Below are 17,206 nucleotides of genomic sequence, written 5' to 3'. Positions count from 1 at the left end.
TGACTGGTAAAATTATGATTTTTAAACAGGATGAAGATTGATTTAGTTTTGACAGGTTCAAGTTACAAGTTTTAGACCAGTTTTCACTGCTGAGGTCGTTGTTTTAACTGACGTATAATGGAAGGTAATTGCAAAGTTGAAATTCACCTTATCAAGTTCTCTCGAGTCTAATTCTGAAAACTTTGACCAATGACCATTATTTTGACATGGAATGAAAAATTGCTACATATAATTTTTAAATATCTAAATTAAAATTTTAAGATATTGAATTGATTCAAAGCTTATAAGTCGATTAAACTGACTTATAAACATTCAAAATGCTTATGAGCCAAAATCAACAAAAGTCATTAGTAATCAACCTCAACTTATTATTTCTTCAGATTATAAACAATTTTAGTTTTTCGAGCCTTTACTCTTATGTAATAGCTTGCATACCACACAAGAGAGGTAATTCGCACTAGGTAAACCCGGTGCGACAAGCTCGACCCAGAAAACAAATCCCTTGCTTTCAGTGGCAAGAGATTTCAAACTTAAGACCTCCAATATGAAAGTCTCAAGCCCAAACCACTAAGTTAGTCGAAGAGTCATTTTATAAATAAATTTTCAAAAACAAAACTTCTAACTTCCCTCCATCCCATATACACCATTCATCCTTTTCCTAACGAAAATATTTTTATATTTATAATTTGTAATAAAGAAAGGATGAAAAATAATATGTTAATCATTTATTTATTAAATTAATTTTAATACTAGAAAAATTCTTATGAACACGTAATGTTTAATAATTTTCATATATACTTCCCTGGTTGTATATGAGTTGAATAAAAAATATCAAATGAATGGTTGTTTTCAAACGAACTTTTTTAAGTATGAGATTCTTTGTAGGTGATTTTCATGTAATTTCACAAACTTGGAACTTAGCTCATACGCTAAAAGAATGCCGCGTGGGACATATAACTCTTAGCTTGACTCAACTTTTAATTAATCTCTAGTCAAGTCTAGTCCTTCAATATGCCAACAAAAACGACATATACGAATAAAAAAAAGGACCAAAAAAATGTAAATTGACTTCATTAATTAAGGAAGTCTTTTAATAATTCATTGTAATTACTTATTTGCTAAAAGCTTATGTGGAACTGTAAACATATGTATAATTAATTACCTAATGAAAATATAAATGAAAACTTTTCACGCATGCAATGTAGTTGTATAATTAATAAGGGAAACGTACTTTATTATTTATGGTAAATTAACAGAAGGATATTCTCTTGTGAGTTAATTAATTATCGTAATTAATTTTTTCCATCTTCTAAAGAAAATGACTTGAAAAATATCTAATTAGTTAAGGTAACTTCAATTAAGAAACTTTGCCGTATGTTTAGGGCCACAATATAATTCTCCATGCAGGACACGTAAAATTAATTAATATTGCGACAGGTCTCCTACTTGTCTACCACAAAAAAAAAAAAAAAAAAATAATGACACAGAAGATGCCAACATGAGCATGTGGGGAGGTTACGATAGTGCAGTCCAGTGGTAAGTCGTAAGGGATTTTGAATTTGAGTCTTTAGTATAAAGTTGTTTTTGATAAAGAATGTTTTATTTTTAAATTAGTAGAATTTTCTAATATAAATTTAAATTAATTGGACTCTAAAATAATTATCGAACACTGAGTTAAAAAAAAAGAGAGGAACATGTGGGGAAGTTCTTGGAACGTTACATATTTTGTTCTCATCAGAATATTTAGGCATTATTATTGTATTCGTTAAGAGAGCATATTAAACTTTACTAGTTCTTTAAAGGATATTCGTAAGGTATATTATTCAATATAAACTTTGTTTTGTTGGACATATATAAATTATATTTAGTATTATATTTTCTCAATTTATATGATATTTTTTCTGATTTACTGTTTCAATTAAAATGACGTCTTTTTATATTTTAAGTATTTTTTTTAATTTATCATTAATTAAATGAATTATAGATATAAAAATTTCTATGACTTACTTACATCCAAGTTTAATAACTTCTTTTAACATTTCACATCAAATTAAACAAGATGGATAACTATTTTTTAAGCCTTGTTTGCGAGGAAAACTTATACTACTTACTTTTCATTTTACGATCTCGACATTTTATAATATGTTAGTTATTATCAAATTGAAATTTATGATATAAAAAGACTTACTATACGTAAGACTATTACAAGTCATTTATTTAATTGTATTCATATCTTTTATTCTGTGCATTGAATATAAACTTTGCGAATATTATAGGTCTACGAAGACTCGGATGCTCAGTCAAAGTTGCATCACCTTCATTTTCAAACTATACAAAAAAAAAAAATTAAAAAAATCTATATATGAGAAAATGAAAAATAGTCTTATATATGTGAGAATATGTATAAAATAGTCCCTAAAGTTTAATTTTAATAGTTTTGGTTCTTTAAGTTTATCAAAGGTTAATACTTTTGATTTCGTCAAATATTTAACGTACTTAAAATGTTAATACTTTTGATTTTGTCAAATATTTAACGAACTTTAGTAATTTGATGAGATATACGAAGTATTTTTTAGTCATAAAAGTAAGAAAGTCTCATCAAATCCTAAAAATCTCAATATAAAAAACTACACTAGATAAAATTTGTACAAAACAATACACCAAATTCTAGAAAGAAACCAAAACTTACAAAAATAGTAACTCCAAACGCAATTCCCACTAAAAAAAATATTGCTTTCATAGTTTCCGTCAAATCAGACAAAAAGTAATACCAACTCTTTGCAAACTTTAGGGACCAAAACAGTTCAAATCATCATACTTTAGGGACAATTTTGTTATCATTTTTTTCACTATTTGGCCTTTTTTCATGTATATAAACCATGTGAACTTCGTGCATGATATATCACCGAAATAACACAAACATCAATAGAAGTTCATTACTGGTCTTTCTCTTTAATACCCTTTTGTTCCTATTATCTGCTCAAATGTCTCTCGTCAAAATTCAAACCAACACTCATTTGCCCAAACGCATAATCCTGGTCCGTCACGGCGAGTCTTCAGGAAACGCCGACAGAAATGTGCGCGGAACAACTCCAACTCACAAATTTGAACTGACGGAGAAAGGGATTGAGCAGGCCAAGCAAACTGGAATCCGAATTAAGAAACTGATTTCTGAAAATGATAACAATTGGAAGGTTTTCTTCTATGTTTCGCCTTTAGAGCGAACGAGAAAGACGTTGAGAGAGATCGGCGGATCGTTCCCAACGAGGAGAGTGATGGGTGTGAAGGAAGAGCCTAGGCTGAGAGATTTGAATTTTGGAAACTATCATGACCCTGCAAGTATAGGAAAGATTAAGAAGGAACGAGTAACGTATGGGAGGTTTTATTATAGAGTACCTGGTGGTGAAACTGGAGCTGAAGTTTATGATCGTATATCAGGTCAGTTCTATTGGTTTTTTCTACGACTTAATGGTCAAAATCACAATTCAATATTGTTTTTTTCTCTACCCTAATTTGTTTCCTTTTTCTACTTACATGATAATAATTCATAGTTGAGGTGTGTTTTGTTACTGGTGATAGTTCAAATGGGAAAAGAGAACAATTCATAGTTAGTTAGAATATAATATTCGCAAAAAAATGATAATTTAGATATGTATTTGGCGAAAAAGTTATAATTCTGAACAGGGTGCTTGTTTGTCGTTGTTATGCATTTGAAGTGCTCTGTTTTTCATTTTAATTTCTTGAACATAGTTTAGATGTTTCTTTTCCTTCTTGAGCTATATATATGTTACCTTGACATTTAATTGAAGTGTATATTTAAGTAAACACGATCTTAATTTATTGACTAGAAATAATATGATTTGACTTTTTTACAGTTTATAAGCTGAAAGTCGTCTCCTTATGAAAAAGTTATAATAATAATAATAAGGAAGTAAATTAGGTGGTGACTTTAAAGGAACATATACTAAGATTTCTTGTACTATCAATATAATTCAACACATTTAATCGAGTTTAAGTTACAAACATCAATGGTGTAAGAAACCCTTCCACTCATTCAAAGGATGTCTATAAGTAAGCCTCGTCCTGATGATGATATAACCTAAACTCTTTCCTAGACTACCAATCAATATATGTTATGTAGAGATTTGATTATAATAATTACCTTAGTCGTAAATAATAAGATGATTGTGTAAATATTTTCAAGACGAATAGTATAGTAATAACATAAACTCATACTATAACAATATGTAGGTTATATTGAATGCTTGAGGAGGGACATAGAAATGAAGAAATTCGTCTGTCATGATCCTTGTCAAGAAACCAACATCATCATTGTTACCCATGGACTATCCAGTCGGATCTTCCTCATGAAATGGTTCGACTGGACGATTGAGCAGTTTGAGGATCTCAATAGGATGAAACCTAGTGAATTTCAAGTGTTGCAATTAGGGCATGGCGGGGAATACAGCCTAGCATTTCATCATGATGACAAAAAACTTCACGAATGGGGACTATCTCCTGATATGATAGAGGATCAAAAATGTAAAGCTTATGGTCCTACAGGAGTTAAATGGCAGGGAACTTGTGATTCCTATCCTTTCATGGATTGTTTTGCAGAAGATTCAGATGATGAGAATACTATTATCTAAATTATAAGTACTAGCTAGCTAGTAATCATTCCTTTTAAGTAAAATTATAGTGTAATTGTATTGTTATTAACTTAAACTCCCTCTCTGTTTTAGTCTTTACCTGTATGCTAGATTCTGTTGTCTTCTTCTTTCTTTTTTAAATATTAAATTTGTTTGCGTGGATTTGAATTTGAAAGAGTTTGCCTTGATTGTTACTCTTTTTTATTTATTTCTTTTCATTTTGCTTTCTATACTTCTAGTACTTTAATTTTGACATATGGTGGGTGTCCTTTGAATTAGTAAAATATTTATATATTTTTCAATTTCTTTTCCCTTTCTTTATGTCAGTATTAATTCATTTTACCTGTCTGAATTCTCATTCAACAAATCACACATTAGTTAGGACTAATTACAGTACTGGCTCTCAATATATATATTCCCATGGGATAAGGACCCCTTCAACATAAAATTCGACAAGTTCCTTTAGGAACAACACTTTTAACATGCGATAAGAGGGCCGAATATGCTCTGAACTATGCGAAAAGGAATAATTTTAGGAAAAATTATAGAAATCCCACATTTAAGTTTACTTATTACCATTATCCCCTATAAGTTTTACAAATCTCCAAAATTTCTCATTTTCGCACATCAGATTAGTGTATCAGCGCTTATATTATTGTATCTCGCGCATCAGATTAATGTATCAGAGCTATATAAGTGCTGATACATGCGCGAGATACAATAATATAAGCACTGATACATTAATCTGATGCGCGTGATACAATAATATAAGCGTTGATAGATTAATCTGATGCGCAAGATACAATAATATATGCTCTGATACACTAATCTGATGCGCGAAAATGAGGGATTTCTATAATTATAAACTTTTAAGGGATAAATTGTAATTTTACCTTAAAAGTATGTGATTTCTGTAATTTGCTCATAATTTTACCCCTAGATTATGAATTTAACGGTACACTTCTACAAATCTGTTTATGTCTGTCCTGTTGGTATGTAGGCAGGCTCAAAAGATTCATTGGTGCAAGAAAGACATAAACCTTTTACACAAATAAAATCCAGTCATGTACTGTATCTGTCTCTATAGTTGTCCATTAGGCAACTACCTAAATTAAGCAGGCAACTCGACCTGTTTATGTCTAATCTTAGAAGTTCACCAAGTCCAAGTAGTGTTTTCTCCCTCAAAAAACCACAAACTTTAGTAGTTACCGACCATGGTTGTGGTACATTGGTGAACTGCTTCACTATTAAACAGATCTTAGAAGTTTTGGATTCGAGCCTTGAATATAGAGAAAATCTTATTTAGACTGCGCGATTCAAATTTAGTCGAACTCCAATGGGACCCGTGAGGAAAACAAAAATAAAATAAAAAATCTAGGTAGCGATACTATAGTTATACTCAATTTTTTTTTCTTTAATGGTGACACCACCAACTTTGCGGCACTCTAAGGCTTTGTCTTCATGTCCTCCATGTTTCTGTGATTGTGAGGAGGATCCCATGTTCTCGCCTATAGGTCAGTTTATCTCTCTTTGGATGCTAAATCTTGCTCATCTACTTTAAAATTGTGTAGGTTGTGTACTTATGTTGGCTGATTTGATCCTAATGACTAAAAGTAATGCCTTTTACATATTGAGACACTTAGTTCATTTAAAGTTGAGTTTCTGCTTTTAGTAAGAAGTGATATTGTTTAAGGTCTATGTATGAACAATTTGATTAAGAAACCTTTGTATAGCCTTCATGGGGTTGCTTGTCATCCAAATTGGTGAACCATGGTCCATTTTTGTATTAAGTATTAACCAATTGAAGAAACTGGCAGGATTCTCAATTAATAGTACCTTGTTTTTACCACTTATAGAAGGTGGAGAATGAACTATAACTAAATATTAGAAATAATTCATGTGAGTTGAAAACTTTTTGGTTCTTCCACAGGAGGAAGAACTGGAAATAGACACAAAACCATTCATCCTAGCTCTATTTTTGTTCAAATGAAATGCTTAGCCAATTCCATGCATCAACCAAAAGGTCATTTCTAAGTCTATATGTTCCTATTGAGTATGGCTAGAGAATATTCATGACAGAAGTAACAGGAATGAGTGAACTGTCTTGTATATTTAAAGACTATATTGTCCTGGTACAAAAATCAAATGCTTCGTATTATTATACTTCCAAATACATAGCGAGGATTTCATACAGTTAATCTTAAGTTAGGTCTTTCTAGAATCCACAAGAACTAAGTGAATTTGCTGAGAATTGGTGCAGATTACGATTAAAACGAAATGTAAGAGAAAGACACTTTAACTGAAATTTCTAATTAATGGTTGATTTGAGAATTGTACTGGGAAAGGAACTATTACATATTTCATTGAAGAGACAAAAGTGGGTGAGAACCATGAGGTATCAAGTTCAAAGGTGTGGCTTAGTGGTCAATGAATTGGGTGTGGCCTAGCAGTCAATGAAGTGTTGCCTTGTTCTGAATAGTCTGTTTTGATTTATTGATTTCCATAAGGAGCCCATAATTCTCTGAGGGCATAAATTGGCATCACGACACAACTGGTGGGCCTGGAAGAAACTTTGTAACCTTGGAGTGATTCAGTAGCCGCAGTTCCAAACTCCCAATCTCTCATCCTGAATAATAGGTTGATATGACTTATCTAAGCTATAGATGCCTCTCATTGTTGGCATTGGTGGTAACAGAGCATTTTATTGAACTTATTCAGAGTACCGACTCGTACTGATTTTGTATTTAGATCTTGAACTATATGTTTCTGGCACAGGGAGTAATTGCTGAAAGAATGCCAAGACTTAATTTGCTACAGTTTTACTGATTTTGTATTTAGATCTTGAACTATATGTTTCTGGCACAGGGAGAAATTCTTAATGCCAGACAAGCTCCTTTAAGAATGAGAACTTTTTGATAAATTTGCGTCTGCAAAAAGTGGCATAGTAGGGTCCAGGAAATAGTTTTTCCAAGAGTTTGCTGAAATAGTTTATTTGTTTATCCTGATTGGAGTAGACTGAATGCCTTCTACATCATTAAGACTTGAGGTTCTATATTTTGAAGAGGATGAGGATTGTTTACATATAAAGGATGATACTTCCATCAGTATAGCATACTATTCAAATATATACTGCTATGCCGCAATACCTTTAATGTTTATAAATTAACATTCAAGATATTTTTTTAACCATATTGTCTTCTTTTGTCTGGTATAACAAAATTTTAAGCTATTTATTCAGTACTTTCTCTTTTCTCTTGGTGTTGATGTTTGAAAATCAGCATAGCTTTTGGAAATAATAGTATCTTTCAATGCAAAACTGACATCGTTTATGATGTTTTCCTCTGTCCTGCTGATTCTTATCTCCTATTTATGTGTTGTTTTGCAGACATCTTAAACAGCTCATTGGCAGGTTAGTCCTCTGCTTCATTTAGTGCCTGAAAAACTGTAAGGTGTAAAGTTGTACAAGTAATCCTCTATGAAATTGAGTGAAGTGTTATACTGTTTCCTGTTTAAAAGTTACTCTATGAAGACATAATGTTGGAGAAACGATTAAATCTTTTTGCTGTGAGGATATAATTTAAAGCGACACTAATCCAGCAATTGACTGAAACTTAATCCCATCTTTTTTATTTTTCTTGTGTCTAAATCCTGATTGCACTAGTAACAACTCACAACAGAGCACTATACTTACTAAAAAAAAACAAAAAATAGAGCTGAGATGTTCTGGACAAACTGACTGTTTGACATCCGCTACAAGTTTTGAAGAACTGTCTAGAACACTGAAAGCAAAGTAGAGAAAGAGCCACCCTTTGGCTCTCTTCCTCCATTTGTCTGATTAATGTAGAATTTTTCTGCCGTCTAATTATATAGTCTTTCACAACATTGTGCTGCATGCAGTTAAGTAGGTCGCTGTTGAAAAATTTAGGAGGAGAGGTTTAATTTGGTTTAAGCTGCTTCCTCTAATCGTTGGATCTTTTCTTGATGCAGACTGTGGTAAAAATGATCCTCAGTTGAATGAAGAGATGAAAAAGGACATTGCTACTTTACTAGCAGAGGAGATTAACTTGCAAAAAAATGTTACTGATGACGTCTTGAATCGCACCAAGGCTCTAATTATGAGTGCCAAAAGAGCATCTTCACACTACCAAAAAGAATCAGAGAAGTGCAACATAGGGATAGATACATGTGAGGGAGGGAGGGAAAAGGCTGAAGCTGCATTGATAGAAGAGCGCAAGCTCTCTGCACTGTGGGAGACTCGAGCCATTGAGTTTGGCTGGAAGGACTAGTGAAGACTTTATTCCAGGAAAATTAACCATTTTGGTCTCTGTTAGAATTAGAATAGATATGCACTTATATGCCTCTTTCCTTGTACACCCATTTTGTGAATATGGTTTTCCCTTTTCGTCTGTCTTGGTTTTCATTTCTTATACTTCAGATTGTGTTGATTTCAGTTAATAATTTAATTGACGTTTTTCCAAGTTGTGTTATCACAATTCACATCATTGTGAACGGAATGCGTGTGGTTTACAATTTGGCCGTCTTGCTGTCATGTCATGAGTACATGCTGTTCTCTCAAGAGTTTCAGTCATCTACATTGTTATCACTAAGCAATAGTTAATTACATTCTCTCACATTAATTGATCACTTAATTATAGTAAACTAACACCAAGTATAGGTAATCATTTACTTAAAATTAGTTTTCTCACCCGTTAATAGCTTGTAATGGGAGACTAGGAAAAAATAAAACATAAAAGGTGTTTTTTTCGAAAAAAGATGGAAGGTGGTTTAGTGTTGATGATTGGTTGAATTTGCATGCTCTAAACTGAAACAAACAGAAAGACTGCAACGTCTCAATTATCCATAATATGATTGGAAAATGCTAAATGGCCAGATTGGCCAAAAATTTAAAAAGTATATAATATCTTTTTTATTTTTAAAAATAAATTGATCTTTTTTTTATTTTTTAATTAAAAGGTATTAAAGTTAAAAGGGTAAAAATGTTCAAAAGATAAAATAATATAATGTGAAATATGTTATTTTACCATTCTGGCCAAAAGGATTTTTCCAAATTAGATGATACATCACATCGAGCAATGCATATTTCACACCTATCACATAGGAGAAAACAAAAATGCAGGTGAGCAATCTTGATAGTACCAACAAATGTGAAACAGAATTACATGTAATGAACAACATAACAGTAAAAGCTCCTGGGGTAACAAAGAGTCCAAACGCTGAATAGGTTTAAATTGCAAGCAAAAACTTTGAATTGACTTATATCATTCTTTTGGTCACTTCCTTCAGATATGGAGCTCTATTTATTAAAGATGTTAAGCAAGAAAAATACAATGTAAAACAAGGAAAGGTTAAACAGGCTAAAGCATGGTGTTTCAACATAATGTAGGAAATGACTTGTCCAGCTTCTACATTCAACCCTTGTTATAGAGTCAACGCGCAAGCCAATTCCATCAAACCAAGTATATACTGTCCAAAACTGCAAACCCGGCTGCAACTCCCCCCTCATTTGATGAAGAGACCTTTGTTCGCATCAAGTAACCAGCCTGTTGGTTGATTAAAACTTCTGTTTTGTTCCTGCATATGAAGTGCATATCAGCACAAGATGTTAGAGGGCAACGATGATTTTAAAACTTAGGTTTACAAAAAAAAAAAATCATTCTTGCTCATTTGTTATTCAAATAATCTGCATCCCTTGTAACATCATTCTATGAATCAAACATAAGCTGAAAGCAGGGACTGGAACATGCTTTGGGTTAAAAGGTTGTCTCAACGTTTCTCCTTTCTGGCAGTTCCTCTTTTTCATTCTTACGTTAAATTGGGGTGGGTGGGTCCATGGGGGTGTGCAATACAGCATATTCACTAATTACCTTAAATAGGTACCATATATCCCAAGTTCTGATATGGTTTGTTCTTTATGAGAGATGCCTTCTCGCATTAGTATCGAGTGAGAGATCTTCGGAAAAATCCTCTGCATTAGAATGTAGGCTGCATCACTTCCAGTGCCTTCCTTTTGCAGTTTCAAAAGAGCGTCTCTGACATCCTCCCCATAGATATTGTTTCCTGAGGTGAGAAGAGGATCTAGTATTAATGATTTTGATGTGTAGTTACAATATAGACAAAATCAATTTCATGAGCCAGACCTCCTCCTTCTCGTTGTGGTTTCATAACATACAATTCTGGCCTGTCAATTGCATCCTTGACAATGTCGGATTCATCCAAGCTCCACAACCCTGCAAAGCATTTCCGTAATTTGGCAATGTCATCTTTGTTTTCCAGAAACCTGCTCATAAACAAGGACGGAAGTTTACCAAATCATAGATAGAGTATTAGGAAAAGTTAATTTCTCAATGACTGCATTACTGTATTCATTATGCTCCCAGCTTACAAATTATACGAAACGTTCTACTTCAAACTGTCTGGGTTGTCTATATCTTGTTAATTTAGACATTTATTTTTTTACCTTCTTTCTGTACCACAGGAAAAGAGAGCAACGGAATGACAATATTCATCACAATCAGTTTATAAAGCACTAAATGCATTAAGTTTTGCCTTTCCAGAACCCCATTACAGAGAGGGAAGATCCCAAACAATTATCCAGACTCAAAAATTTAAACACCTGTATCAACACACTAAGTTTACTAATTACTGAATCACAAGAGACGCAACTTGAGTTAAGCTTTTACCTTTCAAGTACATTGGGCTTTGCAAGCTCTTGCTGAATCTTCTTGCTGCCAGCTAAATGATAAGAAATTGAAGGGCACTTGACTGCACGTGATTGCTCCATCAGCAGCCTAGCTTTCCACTCCTACAATAAATTGCATAAAACAGATCAAGCAAAAACGATAGGTAACTGGGAAGTGTATAACTAAGTGGAGATCACAACGAGATGCAATAGTAAATGGCCAATCTCTCTATTTGGGCCACTTTCATAATCTCAAATATTGAACAGTACTTATGAATCAATTCTGCCTCTACCCAAAAACGTGTGTGCACAACTTAGAGATGCTTTCAAAAGATTTAGCAGAAATTAAAGGCTAAATATCCATAAGACTAACTAAAAGAACCAGAAACTGTACAATGAAAATGATCAGGGCCCATTATCCTGAATTAGGCATCCAAACCTAAGTTGCTCGGACTCTCAAAAATTGCTGCCGCACCCGTGTAGGATCCACCAAAAATGCACTACTTTTAGAGGATCCGACACGCACCCGTCGACGTTTCTGAAGAGTCTGAGCAACATAGATCCAAACAGTTCCATTTCAATTAGTTATTGAATTTTTTTTTGCTTCCATTTCACTTACCAGGAGAATGCAATGCCTTAGAATATGGTGTTCATTAACTTTGTTTAAAATGCTTTTACCCCCATGCCATGTCAAAAATATAGGAATCTCGTCACAAGCTACTCTTATTTTGGACTCTGAAAACTACAGCTGACTACTCCTCAGCCAGTGATCAGTGCTAAACAGCACTTTCCCTTCCACCCAAAATCATGTGCTCATTTCTCTTTCTTCTCCAATTGTGTGTACCTATGTTTTCTCTCACCTCCCTATCTAAGAAATTCTGATCTAGAGTATACCTGCTAAAATAGGGAATAACCTGCCCACTGTTTTTTTACCAGTTCCCCATTGGAACTGTGTTCTCCTTTTTCTTTTAATAAGGAATTGCTTATTCCTTTTTTTCATTTCAGGTATTTACAGATTCGATAAGAATTGTTAAATGGCATGAGATGGTGATTCATAAAGATACCAACAGATACATTTATCAAACAAATCGAGCCAAGTAAAAATCTGACTGTACAGAGGGTATCCACCTCTAATGTCAGCAAATAGTGGTTATTGCACATATGAGCATAGGAATTTAAAAGTAAGCCAGTAATTTCATAACCATAGTCAAGCAGTATAAAAATAATCTTACAGATTCCGAGTGATAATCACTTGGTGCATAGCCAGCTCTAAAATAAATGACTGCCACAGCTTGACCATCTCTGCAATCCTAAAGATTTTAAGCTTCCCATACAGAAAGTGCAAATTTAACAGCTTTAACACAGTATTTTGGTAGAAAAGTTACATACACAACAAGGGTACCATCTTGTTGAAGCTCGCCAAGTGCATCAATTTCAGCCAGTGTCTTTCTGATAGTTGTAACTTGATGTGTGTTATAAGCTAAGGAAATATCTTTAGGAGAATTTACAAGCAAAAATCACTGCAGACGTACTACACAGAATGCATTTTTGATACTTCAGACCAAGATAATCATAAGTGTCTTAAATATGGCTATATTCCTTTATTAGATCCATGATAAGTACATTAAATCCACATCTATCATTGAAAGTAGGATATCTTTCTCTCAATGATGCAGAAAGCCAATGCTGGTCATACATATTGCGCTCTTCAGCTTGAACCACAAACATAATCACAGCCCTGCAATATGTATTAAAGTTAGTACAACTTCAAAGTACTTTCTAGCATTAAGGAAAAAAATCTCTCAAATCAAATCAACCTTGGATCACCATATTCATTCCAAGCTTTAGCCAATGCTTCAGCAAATTGATTTACAGCATTGTTTGCGGGAATTCTGTTAGGATCTGATGCAATGTCTTCTCTGTATTGTTGAAGCAAGCTCCTGTAAACGACAGCTAATATCAACTTCTATATGGGCTTTAGAGGAGAAAGAGCTAGATGTTTTATGATCTGACGTTATCTTTTCAATATTCACGCATGCATACACTGAAGATTTCATCATAAAACAAAAATCCAAGAAATAACTTGATAAAATTACAACAGAAGTTCTGGATAGTGAGTATCGATGCCAGACTGTCCTATAACACACCATTTACCCAACCGTATTGCAGATATCATTAGCTGCTTATTTAGAGCCCTTGAAGGTTTTTGTTGCTCCAGGTTTTTGAATTTTTTTAGATAAGGACATTACAATGCATTTCATTATTAAAAAAGTGGAAGCTTTGCTACATAAGTTAACATAGATTATTTTACCTGTGAAGCTCGCTGACCAGACAACTTAGCCCTGGAAATGATGATGAAATTGTGTTAAGCTCTATTTGCAGAAGTAATTTAGTTTGCTCATCCAGCATATAGTCTGAGCGATGCAACCCCAAGCGTATTTCCTACATCAATGTCATATCAAATGGGAAATTCTCTCCTACACAAAGAAACAATAAAATACTCCTACAACTAATATAAGTCGACTTAGGCACATAAATGAATGATGCCTTCTTATAACGATTGGAGATGAAGAAATACATGACAGATTCTCCATTCCTGATGATCAAATATGGCAACATCTAAAGCAACAAGGAGAATTTTTTATTACTATCAGGCAAATTGCGTAACACCAAGTCCAATGATAAAGGGGTCAATCAAAATCATGGTGATTGATATCATGTATTAGGAATATCAAAATTGTATGTCAACCCAAAACGACAGAACAAGTCTAACAATGATTAAAGAATAGAAAAGAAATGCCATTATATAAAGAGCTGACAAATGTGGTATGCACATATCTCGAAATTAAAATTGTATGATATCAAGATGTACCTCTATCGTGTTGATTTCTAACATCTTGGAGTGGATTTCTAGTAGTCTGGAGGTGAAAGGATCAACTTTTCTCGTCCTGCAGAAAATTGCATTAAGTTTCATAAAACTCTAAAAGAACTACCATTATCTCTTCCAACTTACTAGAGAGTTGTGTATTCTGTTCCAGTACATGCTTTAAGTGAACAGCAAACACAGAAGCAATTATGTGTACCAACCTAGACAGTGATTGCTGCAGAAATTCTCCATCCTGACTCACGCGATCCACGAGTTCATTGAAAATAGGAGCAACTTCACAAGCTTGCTTCCAATGACTTTCAGGAAATGACATTGGTATCAGAGCAACTGGAGCATGAACCATATCAACACCAGGAACAGTTCCTGACCTCTTCAAATTTCAAAAGGCACAAATATCACATGAAAGCAATAACAATAACACCTAACCACCTTCTTGATAAACAAAGGAGAAAAGGAAAATAAAGCACCAATCTTTAATCAAAACAATAAAAGAAATCAACAAAATCTGATCTTTTCATAGATAATTCAGTAATACAAACTTAACTCTCTGTGATGTAAGAAGCAGTTTCTATTGCCATAAAGACTGACCTCCGAATTTCTGTCACCAACAAGAAGTCCACGAAGAGAGCACCAGACAAGGGCATCATTAGCAAGCTTCTGCACCAATTTTGCGTCGATATCATGAGGATCGACAATGGGTTTCGCAGAATCTTCCACTTGGGTCTGCATTTTGTGCACTTTAGCACACTTCAATGGGGATTTGGGTATGAAAATCTTGGAAGATTTAAGGAGATGGGGTTCCAAGAATCTAGTGGGTGAGCAGAAATTTAAAGAGTTTGATGGTGATTCTTGGGATTGAAAAGGAGAGGTAGCACTTATGGTAGTTAGTGAGATTGATGGAGAAGAACAGCCGCTGCCCATTTTGACATTCTTTGGACCCCTCTTTACCTTATTATCGTCCAAAGTGGCTCTTTACGTTTGGCTGGCTGCTAAAGGGGAGGGAATCTTGTTCTGAATTTGCCTTTTTTGAGGAAAGTGTGTTGCAACTTTGCTTAAGGAATATGCTATAAAATATCAATTCATCCCCATATGCATTAAAATTATGTATTATCTCCAAACTGGCTCTTTGATTGAACAATGGAAAGATGTCACTGCTGACATCAAGAACTAGGTAAAATGTCCAAAACTATGTATATTTATAACAAAGTTAAAGACAAAAAAACTAGGAGGAGATCTTGACTATTGAACTATGGAATGAGTAGGAAGATTTCTCTTGGGTGAATGGGTGTGTGTGAGAGGGGGGTTAGGGGTTGTATAAAAAAATCATAATTATATGTCATTATTAGTTTGTTTGATCAAATTTTTAAAATCATTTTTTCTTCGTAAAGCTATTAGCAATTTTGATGAGATTGTCCTATGTGAATTACATCTTAAATTGAGAGTCTAGTGGTTTTAGATTTCTCTAACTTGAGGAGGAATAAATGTTGCAAATGCAATTATATTTAGTGTATATTTTGAAGATTATGAGTATGTTTCATGCTCTATAAAAGAAAAGGAATATGAGTTATGCTTCATGGCAAGTTGAGATCCCTTTTTCTTTTCTTGGAAGATGAAATGAACATAAAATCTAAAGTAATATATGTTCTTACTTAAATTTGCTATCTTGTTCTATTAGGTGTAAATATTGATGTGCGTATATTTAATACTAAAATCTGGATATATATTTTGACGTCAATAAGTTATTATTATAAAAAAGTTGGTCAATCTTAAACAATGCCCTGTCAACCATATGACCATAACACCTCATAGATACTAATGAGTGAGAACTTATTTCATATCCCAAACGCAATGTGCGTCATTAACAAGTATAATTTACTAGTAATTTTTTGATCTTTGCACCTATGAATTTACTATTTCTCATCCCAATTTTCATTTACATTAGAGCCCACCTTGAGAATTGATTTCAATGGTTTTGGCTCTTCTTTTACTTCCTCTTTGTTGGAAGGCACTTTCTCTGTTGATTTCTTTTTCTTCTTCTTCTTCTTACTGAAATAAATCTCCTCCACATTATCATTTATGCTAACCATCTTCTTTGGAGCTTTATTTTGAGTTTCCATTGATGGTCCAGAGGCCTCTTCCTCAACAATCTTGTCACCTTCATTCTCTTCACTAGTTACCTGAGAAAGCTCACTTTCTTCATTTTCAAGGACAGGATCATCTTCAACTACAGCTTCTTCCAGCTTGGGAATTACACGAGAACTCGAATCTTCAGAATGCAGAACATGTTCATTGGTTGAGTGATTTCCAGTACCTGGATTAGATCGAGATTGGCTTGTATTGACCAAACTGTGACCCTTGGAATCACCCAAAGTTACAGGTTTGGTAGCTTCATCAGCAAGGCTCTGCACAACAAATTCATAAAGCCTATCGACAATAAGGAAGCCATTGCGCCAAGATAAATTCAAACTCGTGATCATGTAGATTTGACCTGCTATTTCAGCAGCAGTATCCTTGAACAAGTTGAATAGCCTTCGACAGATGGATAGACTGAAACACACAGGACATCCAAAAGACATGATATAACATAGGTACTCATTAAAAATGCCAAAGAGCTGGATCTTGTTTTCTCCTTGGTCCATTTCTTAGTCTGTTTAAAGAAAGGAAATTAAAAAAATAATGCAGGCTTTTAGCCTGCTGTAGCATTGGATTCTTTCTGCAAAGACAAGCAACAGTTGCAAGCAATGTTCCTTTTCTTTCCTTGAGAGCAAACCAAAGCCAAAGCCTGATAGCATCTTTCTTATTTCCCCCCTCCATAAAGCTAATTTTTATAGAGCATCAAGGTTTTATTCTTTGCCCTTTCTCAACTCGAGTTTAAGAACAAAAAGATAACCAAGAAGATGGCTCTGATTGTCAATCTCAGCTTGAGAATTGAAACCAATTGAACATGGAAAACTAATAAAGAGGATTAAG

At 33.8% G+C, this 17,206-nt stretch overlaps 4 protein-coding genes across 4 annotated transcripts; 2 read left to right on the top strand and 2 right to left on the bottom strand.

The window, feature by feature from the left end:
• The first annotated feature begins 2,889 nt into the window (after positions 1 to 2,889).
• Positions 2,890 to 4,850, top strand: LOC102591300 (phosphoglycerate mutase-like protein AT74H). Its single transcript, XM_006361823.2, has 2 exons — positions 2,890 to 3,438; positions 4,252 to 4,850. The coding sequence occupies exons 1-2, from the start codon at positions 2,895 to 2,897 to the stop codon at positions 4,647 to 4,649; spliced, it is 942 nt and encodes a 313-aa protein (XP_006361885.1). The 5' UTR covers positions 2,890 to 2,894; the 3' UTR covers positions 4,650 to 4,850.
• A 705-nt stretch (positions 4,851 to 5,555) lies between these two features.
• Positions 5,556 to 9,124, top strand: LOC102589733 (uncharacterized). The gene is made up of 3 exons (XM_006361819.2): positions 5,556 to 6,163; positions 8,035 to 8,058; positions 8,637 to 9,124. Exons 1-3 carry the CDS (start codon positions 6,067 to 6,069, stop codon positions 8,933 to 8,935), a joined length of 420 nt encoding a protein of 139 aa, XP_006361881.1. The 5' UTR covers positions 5,556 to 6,066; the 3' UTR covers positions 8,936 to 9,124.
• A 657-nt stretch (positions 9,125 to 9,781) lies between these two features.
• On the bottom strand, positions 9,782 to 15,337 carry LOC102589405 (glutathione synthetase, chloroplastic). The gene is made up of 12 exons (XM_006361818.2): positions 14,825 to 15,337; positions 14,437 to 14,606; positions 14,222 to 14,297; positions 13,661 to 13,791; positions 13,167 to 13,289; positions 13,007 to 13,087; positions 12,739 to 12,819; positions 12,582 to 12,651; positions 11,351 to 11,472; positions 10,808 to 10,947; positions 10,535 to 10,727; positions 9,782 to 10,241 (listed from the first exon to the last, which is right to left on the bottom strand). Exons 1-12 carry the CDS (start codon positions 15,155 to 15,157, stop codon positions 10,118 to 10,120), a joined length of 1,644 nt encoding a protein of 547 aa, XP_006361880.1. The 5' UTR covers positions 15,158 to 15,337; the 3' UTR covers positions 9,782 to 10,117.
• Positions 15,338 to 15,963: 626 nt separating this feature from the next.
• LOC102588527 (uncharacterized) lies at positions 15,964 to 17,200 on the bottom strand. Its single transcript, XM_006361815.2, has one exon. The coding sequence runs from the start codon at positions 16,873 to 16,875 to the stop codon at positions 16,147 to 16,149; it is 729 nt and encodes a 242-aa protein (XP_006361877.1). The 5' UTR covers positions 16,876 to 17,200; the 3' UTR covers positions 15,964 to 16,146.
• Between the last annotated feature and the right edge of the window lie 6 nt (positions 17,201 to 17,206).

Source organism: Solanum tuberosum, unplaced genomic scaffold (assembly GCF_000226075.1).
Source record: "Solanum tuberosum cultivar DM 1-3 516 R44 unplaced genomic scaffold, SolTub_3.0 scf00363, whole genome shotgun sequence".
NCBI lineage: Eukaryota > Viridiplantae > Streptophyta > Magnoliopsida > Solanales > Solanaceae > Solanum > Solanum tuberosum.
The sequence above is the reverse complement of the archived record's forward strand: the minus strand, read 5'-3'. Positions and strand labels throughout refer to the sequence as shown.

What these genes read in the sequence shown, in the direction of transcription:
- LOC102591300 (XM_006361823.2), top strand. Translation starts at nt 2,895, where the DNA reads ATGATATATCACCGAAATAACACAAACATCAATAGAAGTTCATTACTG. An exon ending in AGTTTATGATCGTATATCAG is followed by an intron (nt 3,439 to 4,251) that starts GTCAGTTCTATT and finishes AACAATATGTAG; the next exon opens with GTTATATTGAATGCTTGAGG.
- LOC102589733 (XM_006361819.2), top strand. Translation starts at nt 6,067, where the DNA reads ATGGTGACACCACCAACTTTGCGGCACTCTAAGGCTTTGTCTTCATGT. An exon ending in TCCCATGTTCTCGCCTATAG is followed by an intron (nt 6,164 to 8,034) that starts GTCAGTTTATCT and finishes GTTGTTTTGCAG; the next exon opens with ACATCTTAAACAGCTCATTG. An exon ending in CTTAAACAGCTCATTGGCAG is followed by an intron (nt 8,059 to 8,636) that starts GTTAGTCCTCTG and finishes TTCTTGATGCAG; the next exon opens with ACTGTGGTAAAAATGATCCT.
- LOC102589405 (XM_006361818.2), bottom strand. Translation starts at nt 15,157, where the DNA reads ATGGGCAGCGGCTGTTCTTCTCCATCAATCTCACTAACTACCATAAGT. An exon ending in ACCACAACGAGAAGGAGGAG is followed by an intron (nt 10,728 to 10,807) that starts GTCTGGCTCATG and finishes TTCTCACCTCAG; the next exon opens with GAAACAATATCTATGGGGAG. An exon ending in ATATATGGTACCTATTTAAG is followed by an intron (nt 10,242 to 10,534) that starts GTAATTAGTGAA and finishes CTTCATATGCAG; the next exon opens with GAACAAAACAGAAGTTTTAA.
- LOC102588527 (XM_006361815.2), bottom strand. Translation starts at nt 16,875, where the DNA reads ATGGACCAAGGAGAAAACAAGATCCAGCTCTTTGGCATTTTTAATGAG.